The sequence below is a fragment of the Rhinolophus sinicus genome, chromosome 15 (genome assembly GCF_057876585.1).
Source record: "Rhinolophus sinicus isolate RSI-liver-muscle chromosome 15, RSI-T2T, whole genome shotgun sequence".
Lineage (NCBI taxonomy): Eukaryota > Metazoa > Chordata > Mammalia > Chiroptera > Rhinolophidae > Rhinolophus > Rhinolophus sinicus.
Genome location: NC_142515.1, coordinates 838,779 through 861,762, shown reverse-complemented (window position 1 = coordinate 861,762; position 22,984 = coordinate 838,779). Strand labels below are relative to the sequence as shown.

At 55.2% G+C, this 22,984-nt stretch overlaps 1 protein-coding gene across 1 annotated transcript in view; it reads right to left on the bottom strand.

Moving 5' to 3' along the window:
- The window catches only part of STK32C (serine/threonine kinase 32C), a 55,025-nt gene extending 34,278 nt beyond the window's left edge, over positions 1-20,747 (bottom strand). Inside the window, exon 1 of the mRNA XM_019728296.3 lies at positions 20,086-20,747. Coding sequence (XP_019583855.3) covers positions 20,086-20,347 — 262 coding nt within the window. The 5' untranslated portion in view covers positions 20,348-20,747. The remainder of the gene's footprint in view (positions 1-20,085) is intronic.
- Positions 20,748-22,984: the final 2,237 nt, after the last annotated feature.

Genomic DNA, 22,984 nt, shown 5'->3' with positions numbered 1-22,984 from the left:
TGGGGGGCTCTCCCAGAAAGGTGGGTGGGGTCCGGGGTGGGAGGACGGAGTGCCCTCCAGGCCAGCGAGGAAAGCTTCCTGTTCTGGTCTCTCCATCTGCGCTGCTCACTGCAGGAAGGACCTCCTTTCCCGCCCTCTGTCCAGCACGGGCACCACACCCGCCTGGGAGGGGAGGGAGAGGTGCTAAAGCGCAGCTGTGCTTAGAAAGAGCCAGCGCCCGCTTATGCTTAAGCTTAAAATAGCTGGAGCAGCGCTTCAGGGGTGCTGTGATTCCCCCACCCGCCAGGCGTCGCAGAACCACGCACTGCGGCTCAAGAAAAAAGCAGACGTGTCCCAGGGCAGAGCCAGAACCCCAGCTGGGTCGTTAAGAGGCTCCGTGTCACCTTTTACAGGCGCCTCCAAACGGAGTGGGGGGGCCCTCTGGCTTCTTGGCGGTTTCCTTCCCACCCAGTCTGCACCCACCCGAGCCTGTGCTGCCCACGCTGATGGCCGCAGGCTGTGTCCTCAGGCCCCCACTTGAGGAAACAAAGTCAGTGACTGTTGGCAGATGCAGGAAGAGCATTCTGATCACTTGGCTGCCCCAGGAGACCAGGGGCCTTCAGTTAAATGTCCTGTCCACCAGCCCCCACTCCTCTAGGCACTCGGCCAGCGGAGGGATTCTGGGGCATCCTATCTGCCCCCAGACAGAAGGGAAGCACAATGGTCCTGGGACAAGGCACAGGACCGGTAAAGTGACAGACAGCTCGGCAGGTCCAGTGAGGAGGCTGGCCCTGCTCTGAGTTCCCTGTGCCCCCCACAAAGGGCCACCGCTGACATGGACACCCCACCACAAGGCAAACCAGGTGCAGACACCCACGGGACAGCAGAGTGGGGACAGCAGAGTGTGGCGGGGCAGCACAGGGGGTGCTGTGGGGGTGGGGCAGGGCAGGACCAGGCACAACTAGCGGTCAGCTGACGAGGCCTCTAGGACGGGGCTCGGGCCTGTGCTCTCAGTGACCGTAAACTGTTGAAGCAGCCCCGGAGGGGCTTTCCCTTCCCCCAGCACTGAGTGACACATGGCTATGGCCTCAGGGACAGCTGCAATATGGGTAACCTGGAGGAGAAAACAGAAACTGTCGCTGAGGCACAAGGTTCTGAAGACGGAGAGGTGCAGCTGAGCCAGTGTCACAGGCAGCATGTGCCTCGCTGTGTGGCCAGGTGGAGGCAGCATCCTGGACACACATCCACCAGGACACAGGCATTGCTGGAGGGGCCTAAAACTGGGCCACAGACGCCGAGGGGGGGGGCGGGCATCGTGGCGGGCAGCTCCAGGTGTGGGGAGGGCCTGGCCTCTGGCACAGAGCAGGCGGGGGAGGGGCAGAGTGCTCTCCCTGCAGCACATCCGTGGGTGTTGGGAGAACGCAGCTCTCCCAGGAGCTGAAGGGCCGGCTGTCTTTCTGCATCCCAGTGTCTGCTGCAGAGCCCAATGCCACTGGAGGGGATAGGAGGGTGCATGGGAGGCTGTCACAGAGGTGACCGAGCACTACAGTGACAGGAGTGAGCCAACGACGCACCCAGCCTGGCTCTGCCGTGGTGGTGACTGTATGAAACCCCAGCGGTCGCCGCCCACCTCCCATGCTCCCCCACGGTCCCAGAGGGCTCCCACTCTCTCCACACACCCTGCTGGGGGCCCACTCCCAGGCTCCTTGCACCCAGCAGCCCCTGCCCAGCCCTACCCTGCTCTACCCCCACCACAGCCAAAGTCCAGGGGTCCTGAAAGAGGGATGCAGAGGTAACGGGGAGCCAGGACAGGCGAGCATGCACACACCCCACACCTGCTTGGCAGTAGAAAGTACCCTCATGTCACAGGACTTTGGGGCCCCCACAGACAACCTCTGGACCCCATTGGCCAGCTGAAGGGAGGCATCACGTAGATGCATGGACAGGCTTTGAAGAGGAGACTCTGACCTAACAAGGCTGGAGACCACCACCTGCAGACCTGCACACCTGCTACCAGGAGGGTCTGCAGGGCGGGGCTATAAAGGGAAGGGTGGAGTCAGCCCCACCCACCAGGTGGTGGTGGTGGCTCACAGTGCAGAACACAGGGGAGGCAGGCCTGGGGGCAAAGCCACCCCAAGCAGACACTTTTCCATCCAGGTAAACTGCCCTCGGGCTGCAGCCCCGGGACCACCTGTCCCTGAGACCAGGGCTAAGGTCAGTGTACAGTCACAGACCTGATGCCGGGGTACACAGTGGGCAAGACGCCCCTCCCCTCAAGGTGTTTATGTTTGAACATGGGGAGATTGATGACAAATAATTAATAGATGGGAAAATAGAAAGAGTAGCAAGATTGTAGACTTAAACATATCAACACATTAAAGTGAACGCATTAGCATTTGCCAATTAAAAAGCAGACATTTTCAGAGTGGACTTTAAAAAGCATCACTCAACTATATGCTATTTATAAAAGAACTATTTCCCATTTAAAGATACAGATGGGGTGAAAATGAAAGTGCAGAAATGATGCATCATGTGAATACCAGTCAGGAAAAAGCTGAGTAGCCATATTAACATCAAAGTGTACTTTAAGCCCAGGAATACGACCAGTGATGCAGAGGGACATTTCATTACTGTAAAAGCTTGTCATCATCAAAGAGACCTAACAGTACTAAATGTATATACAGCCAGTAACAGGCCAAATATATGAGGCAAAACCAGTCAGAACAAAAGAAGAAACAGACTAACCAACAGAGCTGGAGGTTTTCTCATTCACCTCTTTGTTATCGTAGACAAGAAAAAAAGAGAAAACACAAAATACTGATATCAGAAATAAAAGGGAGGCATCACTACAAATGTTAATAGGAAAATAACAACTTTATGCCAACAAACTAAAAAACTTAGATGAAATGGACAAATTCTATTCCTCGAAAGACACAAATAAGCAAAACTAACACAAGAATCAGTGGAAAAATCTGAATACCCCATATCTGTTAAACAAAATGAATTTGTATGAAAACCTTCCCGCGAAACCTCTAGGCTCCAAAGTCTTCACTGATGGCTTCCAGCAAACATTTAACAAATAACACCAATCTCATGCAATTTTTTTTTTTCACAAAGTAGAGGAGGAGAGAACACCTCCAACCCATCCTATGAGGCCAGCATAAATCTGATACCAAAACCAGACCAGGACGTTATGAGAAGAGAAAATCTAGACCGACATCGCTCATGAGCACAGATGTGAAGGTCATTGATGAAACACCAGGAAACTGAATTCAGCAACATTTAAAACCCACTTAGCAAAGCAAGTCAGAGTGTTCAAAAGTCACATTAGCAGAAGAAAGGGGACAACCATATGCTCGTCTCCACAGACACTGAAAAAGGCATTTGGCAGCATTTAACAACCATTAAGGATTTAAGAACAGAAACTGAGCACGCGAGGAAGAGGAGGCTTCTTCAATTTGATAAGGAATCTTCAGAAAAGCTCAGTTGACGTTATGTTTAATGGTGAAATACTGAACGTTCCCCCTGAGATCAGGCAAAAGGCTCGGTGTATGCTCCCACCGTGTCCGTCCATCTCGTGCTGGAGGTCCTCGCCAGTGCAGCAACGCAAACACGTGTAAACAGGAAGAAATAAAATTGTCTACTCACAAACGACATAGAAAACCCTAGAAAATCTGCAAGTAAGATACTGGAATAGCTGAGTTCAGCAAGGTTTTAGGATACAGTCAATACGCAGCAATTTATTTTTAAAAAGATAAAATATGTAGGGATTAAATTACCTAAAACATGTGTAACCCCTGCACACTGAAAACTATGAGACATGTTCACAGGAATTAAGGAAGACCAGAATAAATGGCACGATATGCCGTGTTCATGGATTGTGTCGACTGGCCAAAATAAGTCTCCAGATAATTCACCAAAAAATAAGGGTTTATTCAGGAAAAGAAAGAAACAAAACCACCACAGCAGTGTGGGAACCCACACCTCTGGCCGGGGCTCCAACCAGCCACACACGTGCAAAAAGAGAGCCCCTTCCCCAGATGGCTTCTATATAAATTAATCCCTCCCCCAGAAGTTACCACAAAGTTTTAACAGGAAGTCAGGACTAGAGAGTTAACAAGGGGCCCAGTTCCGCCCATAGTCCTCCCAGCTCTATGGTTAATCATCTTAAGATGCCAGTTCACTTTTATCAATTGGAAAACTCAGTTTTTTAAGAGGTCCATTCTCTCCGAATAGATTAATAGTTTCAATGCAACCCCAGTCAATCTCAGCCAGCTTATCTTAGGAACTGACAGACTAGTTCTAACATATACAAGGAAAGGCAAAGAATCTAGAATAGTTAAAACAATTTGAAAAAAACACACACCAAAGTTGAGGGTAAACACATCTACTTCTAAGAGTCACCGTAAAGCTATGATAATCAGGATAGTGTGGTATTGATGTGAGGACAGGCATACAGATCAATGAAAAGAACAGAGTCTAGAAATAGACCCATAATTATTGGTTCAACTGACTTTCAAGAAAGGTGTCAAGGATTTCAATGGGGAAGGGACAGTCGTTTCAGCGAGTGGTGCTGGACACACAGACATCCACATGCAAAGGAGGAGGAGGGGGGAAAGGAGAGAGGAAAGGGGGTGGGGTGAGGAAAACCCTATGCTCATCTCCACACCCAGGGCCCACATCTGGGGGGGGGGGGGGTTGAGGAGGGGAGGGAGGGAGGGAGAGAGAGGGAGAGAGAGAAAACTTTGACTTTACTTCATATCAATATAAAAATCTACTTGAAATAGAATATAAACAGAAATTAACTACTAAAACTATAAAAATTCTAGGAGAAAACAAAGAAAATCCTTATGACCATGAGTTGGGAAAATTTTTCCTAGAAAGGACACAAAAAGAAGAAACCATAAAGGAAGACATTGATGAAAACTGGACTTCATCAAAATTAAAAACTTGTCCTTTTCTGAAATCACCACTAAGAACTGGAATGACACAGATGAGCAGAACTGCTCCACCAGCTGGTGTGGCCAGCACCAGCCCACAACTGGATTGACCCCAAAGGGACACGGAGCAACTTCTGGGATGACAGAAATTTTCCACACTTGACGCCATGCTAGTTACATGACTGTACACATTGTCACACTCATTGAATCATATCCTTAAGAGTGATGAATTTTATTTTATGCAAATTAACTTCAAAAAAACTGATTTTTAAAATTAACTATTTCTATGTACCAGCAATTTTTAAAAATCTAAAAATAAAACTATAAAAATGATGCCACCTACAGCAGCATCAAATAAACATAAAATATTTGGGGATAAATTTAATGAAAGTTGTACAGGACCTTTATCCTGAGAACTGCAGCTCAGTGCTGAAAGAAACTAGGGAAGACCTAAATAGCTGCAGCGCTATACCATGTTCATGGACTGGAAGTCTCCATGTTAGTAAAATGTTCATTCACCCCACAATTGATTTCTAGATTGAACACAATCCCAACCAAAACCACTGCAGGCTGTTTTATAGTGATTGGCAAGCTGATTCAAAATTCACATGGAAATACAAAGGACCTAGAATTGCCAAAACAATTTTTTGAAAGTGAACCAAGTTGGAAGATATGCACTACCTCTTTTCCAGAATTACTATAAAGCTATAACAATAAAGACAGTTTGTTGTTGGTACAAAGACAGACAAAATGAGATCCCAGAAACAGACTCACACATAAGGAGCCACTGATTTTTGACAAAGGTGTCAAAGTGATCCAAGGGGGAAAGTCTTTTTGATGAATGGTGCTGCAATAACTGGGTATCCACATGGGAAAAAACGAACCCCTAGCTCACATTGGCATAACAATTAGAAATTTATCCTAGGCCAAAACATGACTTTAGAATAGACAAGATTTCTTAGGCAAGACACAGAAATCACTAATCGAAAAGGAGCTCATCAAAAGAGAGCACTGGACAAGCACAGAGAAGAGGAAGTACAACCCACGTGTCCATCGAAGGGCTGGGACGAAGGGCGTGGAGGGAGCTCCTACCACTCAAGAGTAACGACACACAACACAAAACGGGTCAAAGACTTGAACAAACCCTTCACCTGTAAGCTGCACAAAGGGCCACCCAGCACGGGACACAACATCCAGATCACTGCGCAGCGGGGAACCCACACTTGTCTCTGCTCACCACTTCTGGAAGTGCCCGCCATGTCATGTGAGGACATCCTTTTTTCGATAACTGTATGGTCCCCCACAGCAAACAGACTTGGTCACGCTCGAGAGGACCAGCCAGCTACCCTGCGGGCCAGCAGATGCCTTCACCCTAGACCCCACAAGCATCCCCAGACCCCAGCCAGAAAGGAGAGCAGGGCTGGGCTGCGTCGGCCCCTGCACACTCCAGAACACTCCCCAAAGGACACCCAGCATGTGTGATACCCATCTGGCCCAAAGCCCCAGGCATGGCTGGCCCAGCACTTCCCCTCATCTCGTCCCGTCTTCTCTTTCTATTCAGTTTAGTTCAAGTCAACAGGACTTACTGAGCGCTTAGTACACACAAGGCTCTATGAGTCCAGAGTGAAAACAACACGGCCCTGCCTCCGTGGCTGTCCCAGCTCTGGAGAAAACACGCATTCACAGGACACTCCAGAGAGGGTGTCTGTGCACTGGTCTGGGCGCCACCGCCAGGGCCACTCCCAGGGCCCCCACCCAGGACCCACACGCAGGCCCCACTCACAGGCCCCACACGCAGGCCCCACTCACAGGCCCCACACGCAGGCCCCACACGCAGGCCCCACTCACAGGCCCCACACCCAGGCCCCACTCACAGGCCCCACACCCAGGCCCCACACGCAGGCCCCACTCACAGGCCCCACACCCAGGCACACACAGGAGACCCGGTGGGTGGAGGTACAACCCCTCACAGACCGGCTTCTGCACCTTCTGCTCTCACCTCATTCCCTTTCCTTTCTCCCGGTCCTTCTGGGAAGGATTTGCTTTGCTGTGGAAGCGCACTGTTTGCACACTGAAAGGGTGAGCTCAGGAGAGTTCCTGCACTCGCAGCATAAGAACCCGCGCGATAGTGAGTGTTAATTATGGAAACTTTCAATTAATTCCATCTGTAGATGAGCAAACGTGTCTTCTCTGGGGCACTGCATTTTCCTTTAATTACAAGGAATCTGAATTCATTTTGTAAACGTTCTTGAGATTCCGCTGGACATGCCCATGTGGGTATAAAGCCGGGACCGCCTGGCCCCAGGAGGCCACTGTCCCCTGAATGTTCTGGGCCCACGATGCTGTCACTCCAAGACTGCATAGGTGGGGCCTCAGGACACGAGTCGCCCCAGCGAGAGGCGGGCGCAGCTTCCCAAGAACAGGGCCCCAGGAGAAGCCAAGTGATGCCGGACAAAGCCTGACCCCAGCCAAGGCCCAGCTCTGGGACCCACGCCTGCCGCATGGCACTGGAGACGCTGCCTGCAGCACTGGGGTTCGGGGGCACAGCCCCATGGCTCCAGGCCGTCTGTGTGCACGGGACGGCCATCCACACCTCTTACCCCAATAAGCCAGACGCTGGCAGTGGGAGGTGGGCAGATCTCCACCTCCCCGCTATCCCAGCAGAGAAGAGGGCAGGAGGCAGAGCCCACATGTGGGGTCCATGGCCGGCCTTGCCTCCCCTCAAACATCAGGTCTCTCTCGAGATCCAAGGCGACACAGCACCATGGGGCCCCAGGGGTTCTAGATACTCTTAGAGATGCAAGGAGCGAGAACATCAGAGGTGGCACCAGGGCCACTGTGCCACCTGGCACCTCACGCAGAATGGACGCCAGCGAGCACCATGGGAGCCCGACACTCCTATGCCAGGCAGGGGCTCACCAGACTGAGGCCGGGGTTTCAGCTGCTGCTTCTCTGTCATGCACTCACACAACTCCCTCACACACTCACACATGCTCATAAATGCATCCATGCACAAGCTCACACTTGCACACTCATACATGCACATACTTTCACACCCACACAGCTATGCAGATAAACACTCTTACAAGCACACTCACACATTCACACACGCTTGTGCTCACACACACTTGTGCCCACATGCACACACAGGTTGACCCACAGATCCTGAGGAAGGCCCAGGTACCCTTAAGGGTTGTTAACCCTGGAGCCCCCCCCCAAAGCAGGCCCTGGTGTTGGTAGAAATGGCCAAGTGGGGACAGGCTGTTGCAGCTGGGCTGGGCACAGGCCTTTGCCCGCCTTGGAGACCTGGGCCTGGTCTGGCTCTGGGGTCCAAGTGACGCAGCACTTCTCTGAGCCTCTTTGGTCTTGTCTGCAAGCTGAGGTCCTGACTGGACCATCTGGCTCTAGGACGTTCTGGCCCCGGGAGGCCGTGGCACCCGGAAGCCCTGGCAGGGTAGGGACTCCTGAAGACAATCTGTAAGCCACAGCCTCGGTGGCACATTCCAGCCAGAGGTCGTCCTCATGGGTTGGAACAGTGGTCCTCAGCTGGGGGCAATGTTACCCCTGGGGGATGTGAGGCAATGTCTGAGGCATGATTAATTGTCACAGATGCAGAGATGTGGCCCTGGCATCTGTGGGTGGAGGCCGGGGACGCCGCTAACATCCTACGACGCTCAGGATGGCCCACCACGCAGAACGATCCGCCCAGATGTCAACAGCGCAGAGCAGCCTGGGATAGAGGCGGCCCCTGGTCTGCTCAGCACAGGGCAGCCCCCTTCTCAGACCCCCCGGCCGGCTCAGGCTGGGGAAGTACAGAGGGTCCTGCGGTCAGAGCCACACCTAGCTAAGGTCCCAGAGCTGCCCCGTGTCCAGGACGCACCAGGACACTCTGTGGAGGCAGCTGCCCCAGCCCTGGACATGAGGCCCACACCCGCTCATTAGCCAGCTTCTCAGTTCCTGTCAGATGTGTGTTTCATAACCAACCCACATACGAAGTTTCCAACCTAATTCAGCGGAAGGCTTTCTGGACAGTTGTGCCAACAGCTGCCAAAATTCATCTATCATATTTTGCCTGAAGGAAGGTGCAGCCAGGCCCTCCTTGCGTCTCCGTCAAGCAGCCCGGCAGCAGCCCCAGCCCCACGGCAGCCGCTCCCCTGATTTGTCCTGAAGCCCAGCTCTTTGGGCCTGTTCCAGCCGCTCTGACAGCCTAGAACAGAAAGCACGCCCATCAGAGGAAGGAAACTGGATCTGACCATCCCCATGGCCATAGGCTCCTGCTGCCCAAAAAGGGGCCCACCCTGTGCCACCGCGGCCCCAGGCCTCTCGCACCTGACATGGAAAGCAGTGCTAAAGGAGTGAGGCTTCCAGAACTGAGGAGAATAATGGCCCTGATCCCGTCCAACTGCCACGCCATCCTGGGGCCAGTTAGGACTCTGGGAGGTGTCTCGCTCACGTCCAGCTGACTGCTCTCCCCCAAGCTGGCCCTTCTGTGGGAGAAGTGGGAGGAAGGACATCAGCCCCCAAAGGGCACCCCTTCCCACACTAGAATGACAATGCTCTCACCACCTGGAAAGAGCGCCAGAGCCGCCACCAGAAAGCAAAGCCAGGCAGGCGGGGTGGGGGCTGGGGAACAATTTCAAAGTGGGCCTCCAGGAGAAGGGTGTGTGCAAGGCTGGAAGGAGACAGGGTGGCCCGTGCTTTCGCCAAACCACTGTACCACCGGCCGCCCGTGCGCTTGGCAGGTGGCCCCTCCTGCCCCTGGGACAGAACGGGGCCAGGGGGCTGCTCTGGCCAACAGCTGTGGGCAGGCGACCTGTGCCACTCAGGCCAGAGCAGGTAAGGGGGATCAGAACTTGATTTGGAATGTGCTAGATTTGAAACATCTATGACACACATGAGAGGTGGTGTCAAGTCTCACACTGGACAGAAAAGTCTGGAATGTGGGAGGCAGGTCCCGGCTGGAGATTTAAATTAAGGAGTTGTTGGCATATGTACGACATTTGCAGCCTGAGCTCGCCACTGTGTGAGTAGCAAGAAGAGGAAAGGAGCCCCAAGGCGCCCCAGCGTCATGGAGTCAGGGGAGGAGACCAGCCAAGGGGCCGGGAAGGAGCAGCCGGGGCAGCAGGCGTCCCGGAAGCCACATGAAGACAGGGGATCGCCGAGGGGTCCTGAGTGCCCAGCCTGCCATGGGTCAAGGGCGAGGAGGGCTGAGAGCTGGGCATTAGCCTCAGCGTGTGGAGGGACCTTCATAAGAGCTGCGGGCTGCGGGACAAATGCTGGCTCCACTGGAGTCCGGGAAGGACTGGAGACAGCAGGGACAGGGTTCGCTGAAAATGGGGAGGAAGAACAGGGACAGAGCACAAGCACCACTTCTCCACGAGGAAGACGAAGATGGTGTTCATTCCTCCGTGGCCACGCAGCAAACGCCTTCTCAGTGGCTGGCATGATGCTCCCCCCGGGGGCACAAAGATGCATGAGTCACTCCCCTCCACCCTCAGGAGCTGGTGGACACCACGCCAGCAATGGGGAAACGTGAGCTTAGCACAATACAGAGCTCGGGGCTGAGCCCTGGGGTCATGGGGTCCCAGAAGCTGCACCTGCCACTGCTGTCCGCCCACACTGAGCTTCTCGGTACCTTGGACAGCTCCTCCCCACAGCCCAAGCCTGGGAGAGGCCCCCAGGGCCATGCGGACTGAGATAGTCCACGCCCCAAGGTGGTGTCCCTGGCCGGCCTGCTGGGAGGGCACAGGGCAGGGGCCCTGCCCTGGGCCTGGGGACACTTCCTGGAAGTCAGGATTCTGGGTCTGGGGTTGAGGGGGGTGTGGGGGACACACTGGGGATGCACAGGGGGCGAGGTCACTCGGACACAGGCAGCAGGAACAAGGGCATGTGTATGCGCAGTTACATGCAATCCTGGGCCACTGGGGTGAGTCTGCAGCCTGGGGCCCCCAGGCCCCCAGAGCTGCATCTGGGCCACATTTGCCTCGGAGTGTGGGCCCTGTGCCACCCCACACCAACCGAAGCCGAATTTCTGGGTGTGGGGCAGGCACTGGTGTTTAAAAACAGTCTTGCAAACTTTTGATTAGAGTACAACAAATATGCAATAAAAGTGCACATATGACAAGCATTCAGCTCAAATAATTGTTATAAAGTGAACACGCCCAGGCACTCAGCGACCACATCAGGAAGCACCACCCCCGATGCCCTAGGAGCCCCTGGCACCCGTCCCTTGGTGACACAGATCAGTGTCTCTGCTGTTGAATGTGTCACACAGTGGAGGCAGCAGCACGAGGTCTCGCTTACTCGGCACATGGTGTGAGATTCATTCACCCGTGTGGGGTGCAGCCACGGGGTGTGCTTTCTCATGTGTAAAGGACTGCAAAGCATGAACGCACCATACACATTACTGAACATGTAATGTGGGCAGACACGTGGTCTGCTTGCAGCTTCCAGCCATTACATACAGTGATGTGTGGTCACCCGTGTCCTGTGCACAGATGTACACATTTTTTGGGTCTAACCTAGGAACACAGTCCTGGGTTGTAGATGTCAATGTCCCCTCGCCGAAACCACCCCAAAATAGCTGTAGGCTGAACACGTTGGGTTTCCTGCTCCCTGCAATGAGGGAACTCACCCCACGGGGACAGGGCACCTCAGTAAGGGGGCGTTTGAGAGGGTGGGTAACAGGCTTTGGGTTCATGGCGTGACCTGACCAGTGGCTTCTGGGTCCTGCCTGCCTCCCCTCCACATGCCAGCCCTGCTGGCCAACAGCAGCCCCACCCCTTGTACATTTCCTTAAACCCGAGCTGGACCTGTGACCTGCTCCAACTAGTGGCCTGTGGTACACACGACGTGTGCCAGGCCAAGCCTGAGCCTCCAGAGGGCGTGGCAGTGTCCACCGGTTACTCCCGGGAGCGCTGAGTCCTTTCAGGAAGTCCTGCTCTCCCACTCACCAGTGGGCAGGGACAGCCCTGAGACTACAGAGGACGACAGTGGTCATTGAAAATACGTCCACTGATTACCTGACATTCCCATCAACGGGCGGAGCACCGTTTCCTCCCCTTCACTGTGGGCTGGACACAGTGACTTGCTTCTGATGAACAGAGTAAGGTGGCAGTGACAGTGTGTGACTTTAGGGGCTGGGCCCTAGAACTCATTGTGGCTTCACGGGGCCTCAGTGGGTCCCACGGGTCACAGGGAGGCCAGCGGCATGTTGTGAGTCACTCAAGCAGCGTCAGAGAGGCTCCCACACTGAGGATCTGAGGCCTCCAGCTGCGAGCCCTGCTGGGAAGCTGGCCTGTGAGCGGGCCCTCCAGCCCCAGTGGGACCTTCAGATGACGGCTGCCCTGGCTGACATGCAGACTGCAACCTCAGGAGGGACCCTGCACCAGACCCCCCAGGAGCCACTCCTGAAAGACCAGCTCACAGAAAGGACGAGGGGATGTTTGTTGTTTTTGGTTACTACAGTGTTAGGTCATTGTTATGCAGGTGTAGACAACTAACACGGAACCAACAGTGAGAACTGAGACCCCCCCGGACGTGACTCCCATGGGGTCCCCCACCGCCAGGCCTCTGAGCCATTTCAGCTGAGTGAGGCACCACACGTGTGAACGAGGATGTCCTATCACGTGGAGCAGAGACCCGTCCCCACTGGGCCCTCCACGTTCCTGGCCCACAGGAGCACGAGCAACAACACAAATGGCTGTTGGGAAGTCACTAAGTTGTGGGTAGTTTATTCCCAGCAATAAGTAACTAGCAGTGGGTCCCACGGCACTCACACCGCCAGGGCTGAGAAGCAGGGTATCACGCCTTTGCTCTCTGCCACCAGGGCACGGTGGTGCTGCCTGGTGGCTTTGAGTACATGTAGGAAGCTTCCGGGGAGGACACAGGCAGGGGGCCTGGAAGAAAGGCACCAAATGCCACGCAGACCCCTCCCCACCCACACGGTCTTCTGGGCAAGCGAGGACGAAGCCGTACTTGAGAGGCCTGAGCATTCAGCCTCAGGAACTCAGAGAACTCGTACAGCGGCCTCTTTCTTGCTTTTGTGACAAGTTCTACCCTGTGCACACAAGTCTGAAGAGTCATGATGTGAATTCTGAAGAGAAGGAGACCTTTCCAAAGTCAACTTTTGAATCACTGTGAGAAATCGAATGTGCTCAGCTCCTATTTTTAATAAATTGGGGGCGCACTGACTCCCACCTACACCAGCTCCTTGGCTTCGGAACTTAAATAACATCACGCAGGGTTTTCACACACTCAGCAGAGGCCTGTGCCTGAGCTGTCAGCATGCGGAGACCCCTGTGGGCTCCCGTGTCACGTCCAGGGAGACGGAGGACTGAGAGAAGCGGTCTGTCTACGGCTGGACGGAGCCGGGCCGGGACAAGCCCTGGGTCTGCTCTCTGCCCTCAGCCAGGCTGATCTTGGTCAGGTGCCTTGGTTTCTAAAATAATAGATTTTAGGTCAACGAGAAAAACATTGTTTGATGAAGCAGCATCCAGTTTTTAAAATAATAATTTCATTAATTACAGCTTCTCCTGAATTGTCTCAAATTTGATCATTGAAATGACTCCATGAGCTGGACCTGGCTGGTGTTTGGGGAGCAGGGGGGGCCTAGCTCGTCCTCCACATGCGCCCACTCCCTGAGCAAGAAGGAGGCACCAGCAACAGGCTCTGGGCACAGACGTGCCATCCCGGGGATGACACACTGAGCCCCCCGGATGGACAAGAAGCAGGGCTCGAGGAGACCTACACACCCAGCGCAGGAAAATGGCTGGAAAAGCAAGGCCTGCCCCTTTGTTGGAATATCAGCCCGTGCAGATGGTAGTCAGCACAGCTTCATTTTTATCTGCAGTTATACACAGAGAGCAGAGTGAGACAGGCATGACGAAGCACACAGTTCAACACATTTTTCAGTGAGGAGAAAAAACCTGACTGGGAAGGGAAACACACCAGGTAGGTCTGACCCCTCACTAAGGTGAGTGCCAAACTCTGCTCTGAGCTTCCTGCCGATGAGGGAACGAGAATCACAGGGCACAGGCCCTCAGATAAGAACCAGCTCAGGAGAGGCCCGCAGGGCTGCTGGGGTTGGGCCTCCCCAGGAGGGTCCCACTTGGAATGGCACAGAGCACACCAGCAAGTTCCAGGGGTGTGGGTGCTGGACCTGCAATGTCTCAGTGCAGGCCAGTGGGATGAGGAGAGCCTTGCAGCCAGCTCTGGGACAAAAGGGCAGGTGACCAGAACGGGGCCGTATCCACACACTCTTCTGCAATCTGCCTGGATGGGAGTGGAGGAAAGATGCCCAGTATCGTCTTACAATAAAGGAAAAAGTTGGGGCTGCAGTGCTAGGGGAAAACGCAGGATACAAAACTCTCTTTACATTTTGGTAACACATGTAACAGGCGATGCCTGAGAAAAGACAGACAGGGACACTACTGAAATAACACAAAACCAGAAGAGACACACCTGCACACCTGCTGTGGGAGTGTAATGTTGGGGTGCGAGCTAATAACCCGCAACTCTGCACTAAGTGTGAGCCAGCTTGTTTCCAGAGGACGGATGGGTGGTTAGTTGGAAATGTCCCGTCTGACGCCCATCGTACGTGAGGGGCGGTGCCAAGGGGCCAGGTCCTGTGGGTTTCTGCCCCCACTCAGCGACGACACCGCCCACTGCACACTCGGAAGGCCTCCCTCCAGCAGCACCGTGTCTGGGCGGGGGCTGGTAGGAAATGCAGACTCCCCGGCTCCACCCCTTTCTCACAGGGTCCCCAGGGGCCTGGTGCCACTGTAGGTGGAGGAGCTGCTGGGGCTGGCCTGACCCTGTCCCACTCATGCTCTCCGCTGGCTCCGCCTCCTCAGCCACTTTGGAGCTCCGTCCTCGAGAGAAGCTCGGCACAAAAATCACCTCCGATGCATTCTCGTATATCTTCTCAACTAGAAAGCTGGGTGGTTACAATTTAAAAAGAAAATGGGCTTATTTTTAGCATTTTCAAATGCACAGCCAGATGGATAGACATGCAGGGCTGACATTTGTTACATAAAGAAGTATGACAGTGGGTCCCAAGTCCATTCTGCCAGCATGTGGGCCACAGACTCCGTGGCTGCCCCGAGGCTCACCCCGCGCTTCACCGGGAACCAAGGAATGAACGTGCACGGTGGGCTAGACAACGCACCCTCCTACCCAACTTGAACCCCCACCCCCACCCACAGCAGGGCCTCTGCACTGTTCCTACCGCTGGTAAAGGCCCAGAGTCTGCAGCCACCACTAAGGTCCCTGTGTTGTGGGGGAGGGGTCGTGAATCATCATGGGTCCAAGTCTTGGCCACACAGACAGCCACCGCCCCACCCCTCACAATCCCCTCTTCTCGGGGTCAGGAGAGAAGGAAAAAGGTAGCTATTAAAACTCAAGTCCACGGCCCACTGGAGAAAGACTCTGAGTAAACGGGCTAGAACGACACTTGGAACTACGGCCCCATCAGCACTGGGGCCAGCCACACATCACCCAGGACCCTGGGGACCGATGGTCCCCTCAGCCCTGTCGGCTCTGTGTAGGGCGATAGGGACAAGTGACGCATACGCTCCATGAAGCAGCCAATGAGTCGTTCTTAGCTGGGCACACGACGGGCCACCCAGAAAGCCCGAGAAAAGCAACTCGAACACTACATGCCCCATCCAGAGCGGATACTGTGAAAGTCAGGACTTCTTCACAGCATGAAGCAGTGAAACATGCCGTGTAAAAGGACCCCATTCACAGTGCAAGAAAAACAAGCACAAACACAGTAGGAATACATTTCAAACTTAGAAACAGTCCCAACACACTCAGCCTAGGAAAGTGCAGGGCTCACAGGGGAAAAGCTGTCTCATCCTGTGTCAAATGTTTGTCCGAACTGATTGAAATTTGCAACATAAAAAGTAAAACTACAGGAAGAGAAGAAAGTGCAGGTGCGGGTTTACAGATTGAATTATCATTACCGAGGCCTGGGCTTGTGGAAGGTGACACCACGCCCGGAAACTGCCAGCAACGAAAGTATTGACAAATCTGACCACATGAAAATTAAACACATCCGTACAAAATAAATAAATAAATAAATAAAATAAAATAAAAATCTAGCAACTTGACAAGATAAGTGGTAACCATGGTGGGGGCTGCTCAGGGCTTAGCCTTTATATATTTGGAACAGTGAAAAGAAACAGCCCAGCAAACACTCCAGGAGGAGTGCAGTCAGGGGCGAGTGCCAGCCAGTCACAAACACCCCACACGCAGAAGGCGAAACAGGGTCAACATCATTGGCCGTCCAAGTGTTAAGACAACCTCTTCCTTTCAAATTTTGTCAGAAATAAAAACACCACTTACACCCAGAGTGGCGAGGAGTCAGGAAAAGGGCTTCAGTGTGTGCTGGAGAAGCAGACACGCTTGTCTGCTGGCAGCAGGCCCCCCTCTCCACCGCAGCCCCTCCTGCCATCCCGCTGAGTTCTTCACATTGCCTTGTGTGCCGTAGGTCTCCCCCTCCCCCTTTGTCCAGTTACCCCACGCTTGCCGCAGCCACGTCCATTTGGTCACTGCCGTGTAACTAGCACCGAGGACAGCGCCTGGCTCACGCGCAGCTGGACCAATGTCCCAAGCTACTTTACACAGACACGCCTCTGAGTCAGTGATATCATTCCTAGGAGATTATCCTCAGGAAATAGGACCAAGTGTGCAAAGATGAACACAGAGATATTCACTGCTAAATTGTTTGCAAGATTTATAAAATGGAAACACCCAAATTTCCTACCCCAGGATATTAGGGAACAAGAGAACATTACACCTGCACCAGAGAAGCTGCAGAGCAATGATTCTCAGCCCTGGCTGCCCATCAGAACCATCATGGGGGCTTCAAGATGCAGCGATGCCGGAGCTCCCCCTCACCCACCCCACACTGCTGGGGGCGGCGCCCAGCCATCCGTAGCTTCTAAGAGCTCCCACTGAGTCCAGCTCACAGCCAGAACTGAGGGCTGCTGTTGTAAATTTAGCCAACAAAAGATGCTCGGAGCTATAAGACATCTGCAACATACCGCTAAGCAAGAAAGCAGGTTATGGCAAAACCGTCTACGGAACACGATACCACTTCTGCATCGAAGGAAAGCAGAGTTTCTCTGTGGCTGTGTGAGAAGACATTCCTGGAAAAAGGCTGGGGCAGAGGTACACTGAGACGCTCACTGGGGCTGTCTCGGTGCCACACTTACAGATGCCTTGCTCTTCTTATTTAGGACAATCGTAGGAAACACAGGAAAGTATGAAATTCTTACAAATGTACACATTTTAATGCTTCTATAATTAGAAAAAAGTGAAGGCCTGTTTTACGTTTTAAGAAAGGTGACTTGAGAACCTGGTAGCCACCTGCCGGGGTGCCGCCTGCCCTCCGACCAACACAGCACCAGGCTCTGTGCAGCCTGCAAGGTCTGCCTATTCCCAGTCTCCTCGGGGCACACGTTCTCAGTGAGCAGTTCCTCCCCAAGCTAATGCCTCGGTAGGTGTGACACAAGCCATGGCTGCTGAGGAGGGAGGGAACCCCGCCAGCTTCCCCAGCTGCTCAACAGGAAGGCGCTGGAAGCCCCCTCAGCACCAGGTAGCCCCCTCCTTTCCCATGGGGACGCCAAGATGGAGGGGCATGAAGGGGCTGGCGCAGCACCCCGCAGCTCTGGGGCAGAGCTGCAGCAGGAATGCAGGTCCCCTAGCAAGTTCAGTCCCTCAAATGAACTGCCCCCCCCCAAGTCAGACAGGGTTAGAATGACAGGAGGGTGGGGGTGAGGGCAAGAGGGAAAGCTGGCCCTTGGTTCTGGTGTGAGGAAGGGGCGCAGGGAGTTCTGCACACACCCCAACCCCGGCCAGACAGTGACAACGCCTCTAGACTCCAAGGGACGGGCAGAGACAGCGGCATTTAACATCTTCTCTGTGACAACTATGGTTTGCAGTTGAAATTACCTGGCACTTTGTTAAATTGCCCTCTTATTTTCTTTTTTCCTTTTCTCTGCACACCAAATTTGATACATTAATTGGCTGTTTTAATCTAAAAAAATTCATCAGAAAGTCTCACATTGCCATAGCAACCGTGCAGCCCCAGTCAAGGCGAGTCACCAGCACAGCACTGTCACCCCTTTGAGCCTGTCTGCAGTGGGGCAGGAAAGTCATGGGACACTGTCTGGAGGGCTGGACGGGGTGACTTCACACCGTAGCCTGGAGAAGGGGTGGGGATCAGGGGACGTGGCTCCCCTCCCGCAAGACTCCCCCCCCTTTCCAAACCCCATTCTTTCCATCTAAATAAAGCCATGGCCTTCATGCCAATTGCACACAGCATCCTCTCTGCAGACACGTGCTCTGACTCTGAGCCGTATGTGCCCTGAAGGACGCGCAAACATGGAATCAAAGTGGAACACAGACAACGTCCCCGTGAGTAACGTCCCCCCTGCGTGCCCAGGGACAGGCTTGGCCTCCTGATCTCACCAAAGCTCAGGAAAGTCCAAATCATGTGTTCTGCTTGGGGACGTGGCCTCCATGCCCAGTGATAAGCAGGTGATGGATAGCCATACGTCCTAAAGTAGCCAAAGTCAGTTACCGGCCTCTCACAAGCCAAGAAAGGCTGGTGCCTCTGCCACCCTTGTACAGGCAAGTGTGGGTGGGGGGGTGCTAAATAATTCTCAAATCAGATTGCGAGCATCACAGAGAGATTCTGTACTCTTTTTGCCTTTTAATGATCCTTGAATCCTGAGATATAACATACTGTGAGCAAGCAGGAACATTCTACCTGAAAAAGCTGACGGCTGCGTCCGTGCTCTATTTCTACCTCGATTTCTCTATTTCTGCATTCTCTGCCTTGGAAAGTATAATGCTAAGGCACGGAAGAGTGACCAGCTCTCAGCCGACACCAGCAAATGCTGAAATCAGATGTTTCCTCACCCTGCCGTCAGAAGCTAGATGTAACTCTGCTTCCTGATTCCTGATTCACTCTGGACTTTCTCCGAATATTTATGTTAAAAACAAAAACATATAACCTATGAAACACGTGCAGCAGTGAGTTCTGCTGTCCCGAAGTTCAGAACAATGGCAGGCTGTCCCAGGCCAGACTGGCCTGTGTGGCTGGTCCTGAATGGGAGGGTGGCCAGGCGGCCCCTGGGAGCAGACGGCAGGTTCCCTGCCCATCACTGTCTGACAATCGCGGCGCAGGGCCTGTACACTCCCCAACACTGGCCTGAGGCAAGACTTGTAATTTCCTATAATGCTTAAATTATTTATCAGAAACAAAGAGCTTGGGCTCTCAAGCTGAGCTGTGCTCTAAAATTATACAAGATCCATCATACCTTTGCAGGCTGCCTACAAATAAAAAAATGCATAGTTTCACTATTTTAAGAAAATGTCAAAAAACATCAAATGTGTCATCACTGTACCGTGTGAATGATCTTCACGGCATCTGTAGGAAAGGGCTGTGTTTGCATGTGAATGTCACAGTGCCCCAAGGCAGCGCGCTGCCACCTCCCCTCTGGTGCTAGGGCCAAGATCCTACGTCTGAACAGACTGGTGCCTGTCACCTGCTTTCCACCAGCACCCACCTCTGTGTGGCCACACCTGTCCTCTGGGTGGGCAGCTTTACCTGCAGGAGGAACTGAGGGCAAACTAGTTTCCCAAGGGCAGGTGTTTGCACAAAGGCAAGACCATCTCCACCGCATGAGTGCAAAGCTTGGGCACGCGGTGGCCACGTGGCCGTCACCCTGGAGACTGAGAGAGAGGGCCGCCCTGTGCCACCTGTGGGGCGTGGCGTCTTCCTTCGCAAAGTTGGCACAGCACAGGTGCAGGCTAATAAACCAAGCCGCACACTGCCCCTGAACAGAAAATGAAAACATACAGCCTTTGGTGTTGCGCCTAAGCCCGGAGCTGCGCGACCACCGACACGCCATCACTGGACACAGAAGGTACAGGCGGGCGCCCTGGACACGCATGGGCACCGCAGGCACAGTCTGCGCGTTTCCTTGGAAACCGAGCCGCCCCAGGACGCCTTCCCACCTGGCTGGGTGCGGTGTCCGGACACGAGGAAATCCTACTGCCAGCGGCCCCCGTACCGCTTTGCGACAGCGCACGGGCTCCCCATGCTGCTCCCGAGAGCGGCCCAGGGTCCCCTCCGCAGGGCCGAACTCACCGTCCTCCTTGTCGTCAAAAACCGGCCTCCGCGCGGTGGCTGCTGACACGGATGAGCCCATCCTCTTCTTCCACTTGCTCCACGCAAACAGCGGACGCGGCTGCGCGCGGGCATCGCCAGAGTCGCGGGCTCGGGGCTGGCCGGCGGCGGGCGGCTGCAGGGCCAGGGGCGCGTCGGGACCCGCAGGGCGCGCGCGAACGGAGGGCGGCGAGCCGGGGGGCGCCGAGGCGCTGCTGCCCCTGCGTTCGGCGCCGCTCCTCATTGCTGGGCCTGAGTGCGCGCGGCGGCCGGAACCCGGGGCATGGCCCTCCCGCCGGGCCGGGAGCGCCGGGCCGGGAGCGGCAGTGGGAGCGGCTGGCAGCGCCCGCTGTGCGCCCCAGCCTCCGCGCTCGCAGGTCCTGGAGGCCGTGTGGGCTCCGCCGACTGAGAGCGCGCGGGGGCGGGCCCGGGGCGGGGCCGGCGGGAAGGAGTTGGGGTGAAGCCCGGCGCCGGGGGCGGAGACAGGGCGGGACTGGCGTGGGTTGCGGCGCACCGTGCGGTGCACCGCCGATCACTTCCAGAGGGGCTAGGGCAGCTACACCGACTGGGCTGGGCGGCGGGGATGACACCTAGGGAGGAAAGGCCATGGTCCCGTCTGGGTATCTTGGAGGCCCCCAAAGGATGGAGTTTCGGGGACAGAGACAGCTCCATCCAGCAAGGCGGTGGAGACTATGGGGTCTCCTTGTGCCTCCCCACCCGCGATGCCTTCGTGAACAAAGCGGGCCCTCGGACTGCCGCTGCCGGATCTGGGGAACGTCAAACCTCAGCCTGCGGCTCTGAGCTTCGCGAGGCCACACGGGGCCAGGATGCGGCGGCTGAGCTGGGGCCGAAGCTCGGTCGTGCTCAGGACTCGAGGCCCGGAGGTGCCCGGCCCGGTGCGAACCCCACCCTGGGGCTGCAGGCAGCAAGCGAGGCTGCGCTGGGGAAGGCAAGGGCTGCAGGATGGGGGAGGGGCGGAGGCGGGGATGGTGCGCGAATCCCTTCTCATGCGGCTGTCACAGAGCCTGGCTGCAAACGCACACTGGGGGGCCCTCTCGCTCAGTTTCCAGGGAGCACGTGCACCCGCACTCTCCAGGTCCCATTTGCTGGGTCCCTGGTCCTCCTCCCAACGCGGCCGCCAGGGCACCGGTTCTGAGTAGGAGCCCCTGGTGCAGGTCCGCGCCGCAGGCCTGCCTGGGAACCGTGTACCTGAGTCACCCAGGGTCCCCTGGCCCTGCCCAGGTCTGACAGGGGACAGGGCACTGACCCCTGGGCTCTGCCTCTGCGCACACAGCCATGTGCAACCCGCGAGTTAAGCGCTGGGCACAGCGGACACCCCAGAGGACCTCGGCCAGTTCAGTATTGTCTAGTGCCCTGCCCTAATACTGTCACTAGAGAATCGTTTTTTGTATGGGTTGTTTGACTTTGACTTTTGGAAGCCTTTGCCTCCTTAAGTTCTGCCTGGTGACCAGGCCAAGGAGCCAGCAATTCCTTCCTCCCACACCGAGTCCTGGAAGGACCTTCTGCCGCCCCACGTGGTTTGTAGGCCATGCGTGGTCATGCCTGTGGGTCTCTCCTGCCCGGGGCCTGCCGCCACGTCCTTCAGGCTCCCTGGGCTGTCCTGCTCTAGCGGCCCCTCATCTGGCTTGCTCTCTCGCCTTGTGGTACTCAGCCTCCTCCTGCAATGGTGTGGGGGTACATCTGTCCCCACGGCACCTTTGAAATTCAGTGTGGCTCCTCCACCTGCTTGGCCAGTGAAATGTGAGCAGAGGTGACCGGTGTCATTTCTGGGCCACACCTTAGGGGCCAGTGTCCGACTGGCCACGCACCTCCTACAGACTACCTGCCCACTCGTGAGAACAAGGAGGACCCACAAGTGTGTGAAGCCATTGACAAGGGGGTTACGTCACTTGGTGTAACCTAGGTCAGGCCACCCACCGTCTCCCGCAGACCAGCTGTGCATCCCACCGGAGATGAGTTTCCAGCCCCCACATTGGGCTTAGCCCTGTGTCCTTGGCTCCGTCTCACAGCAGCCACTTCCGGGAGGTACACTGATGGCGCCTGCACAGAGCAGCTGCTCCAGGATTTTCTCCCGCCAGGGAGCACCTGCAGGATATTTGGAGGCGGGAGCGCCCGACGCAGGTTTGCCCTCAGAACCTCCCAAAGCCACTGCAGCCTTGGATTCTCCAGGGAAGACTGACCACGCTTCTCTATCTCCTGTCCTCCGAGACCCCTAAAGGGGCAGAAGGGACTACAGAGGTGTAACCCCGCACCTCAGAGAGGGAACAAGAGAAGGGATGTAAGTAGGAAAACATGTTAATGGAGTAAGGTTGGCTGGCAAAATTACTGTGCACATGGGAGAGATGGAGGCTTGGAGGTAACAGGGCCACAGGGTGCAGGGGCCTCACCACAGGGAAGGGGCTGGCAAGGCTGGGCTGGCAGGGCTCAGGGAGCGGGAGGGCCCCAGGGTGCCTCCCCACCCTGGGCAGTTGGGGCTGGACAGTCGCCTGAATAGAGGACCAGGGGCTCCTGACTCAGGGTCACCAGGCCCAACAGAAGACAGAATAAAGGGACCTCCAGGGTTGGTGGGGTCATCTGCACACTGATCTGAGAGCCCCGCACGCCATGCCAAGCACCTGCTCTCAGCCAGAGAAACGGAGCAGGTCCCCAGACACCCCTGGGTCCTTAGATGGGGGGCTCTTTCAAGTCCTACGGGCTCAGAGCACAACTGTCTCCGTGTCCCAGGGCCGCTGTCCCGCCCAGCGTGGGCCCGGGGATGCATGAGGATTGCACGGCGTGAGCCAGGTCCGGCTCAAAGACGGGAACGTGGTGTGGACGGGACACAGAACACGCAGGAGCTGCCTCAGCTGAGAGCAGACAG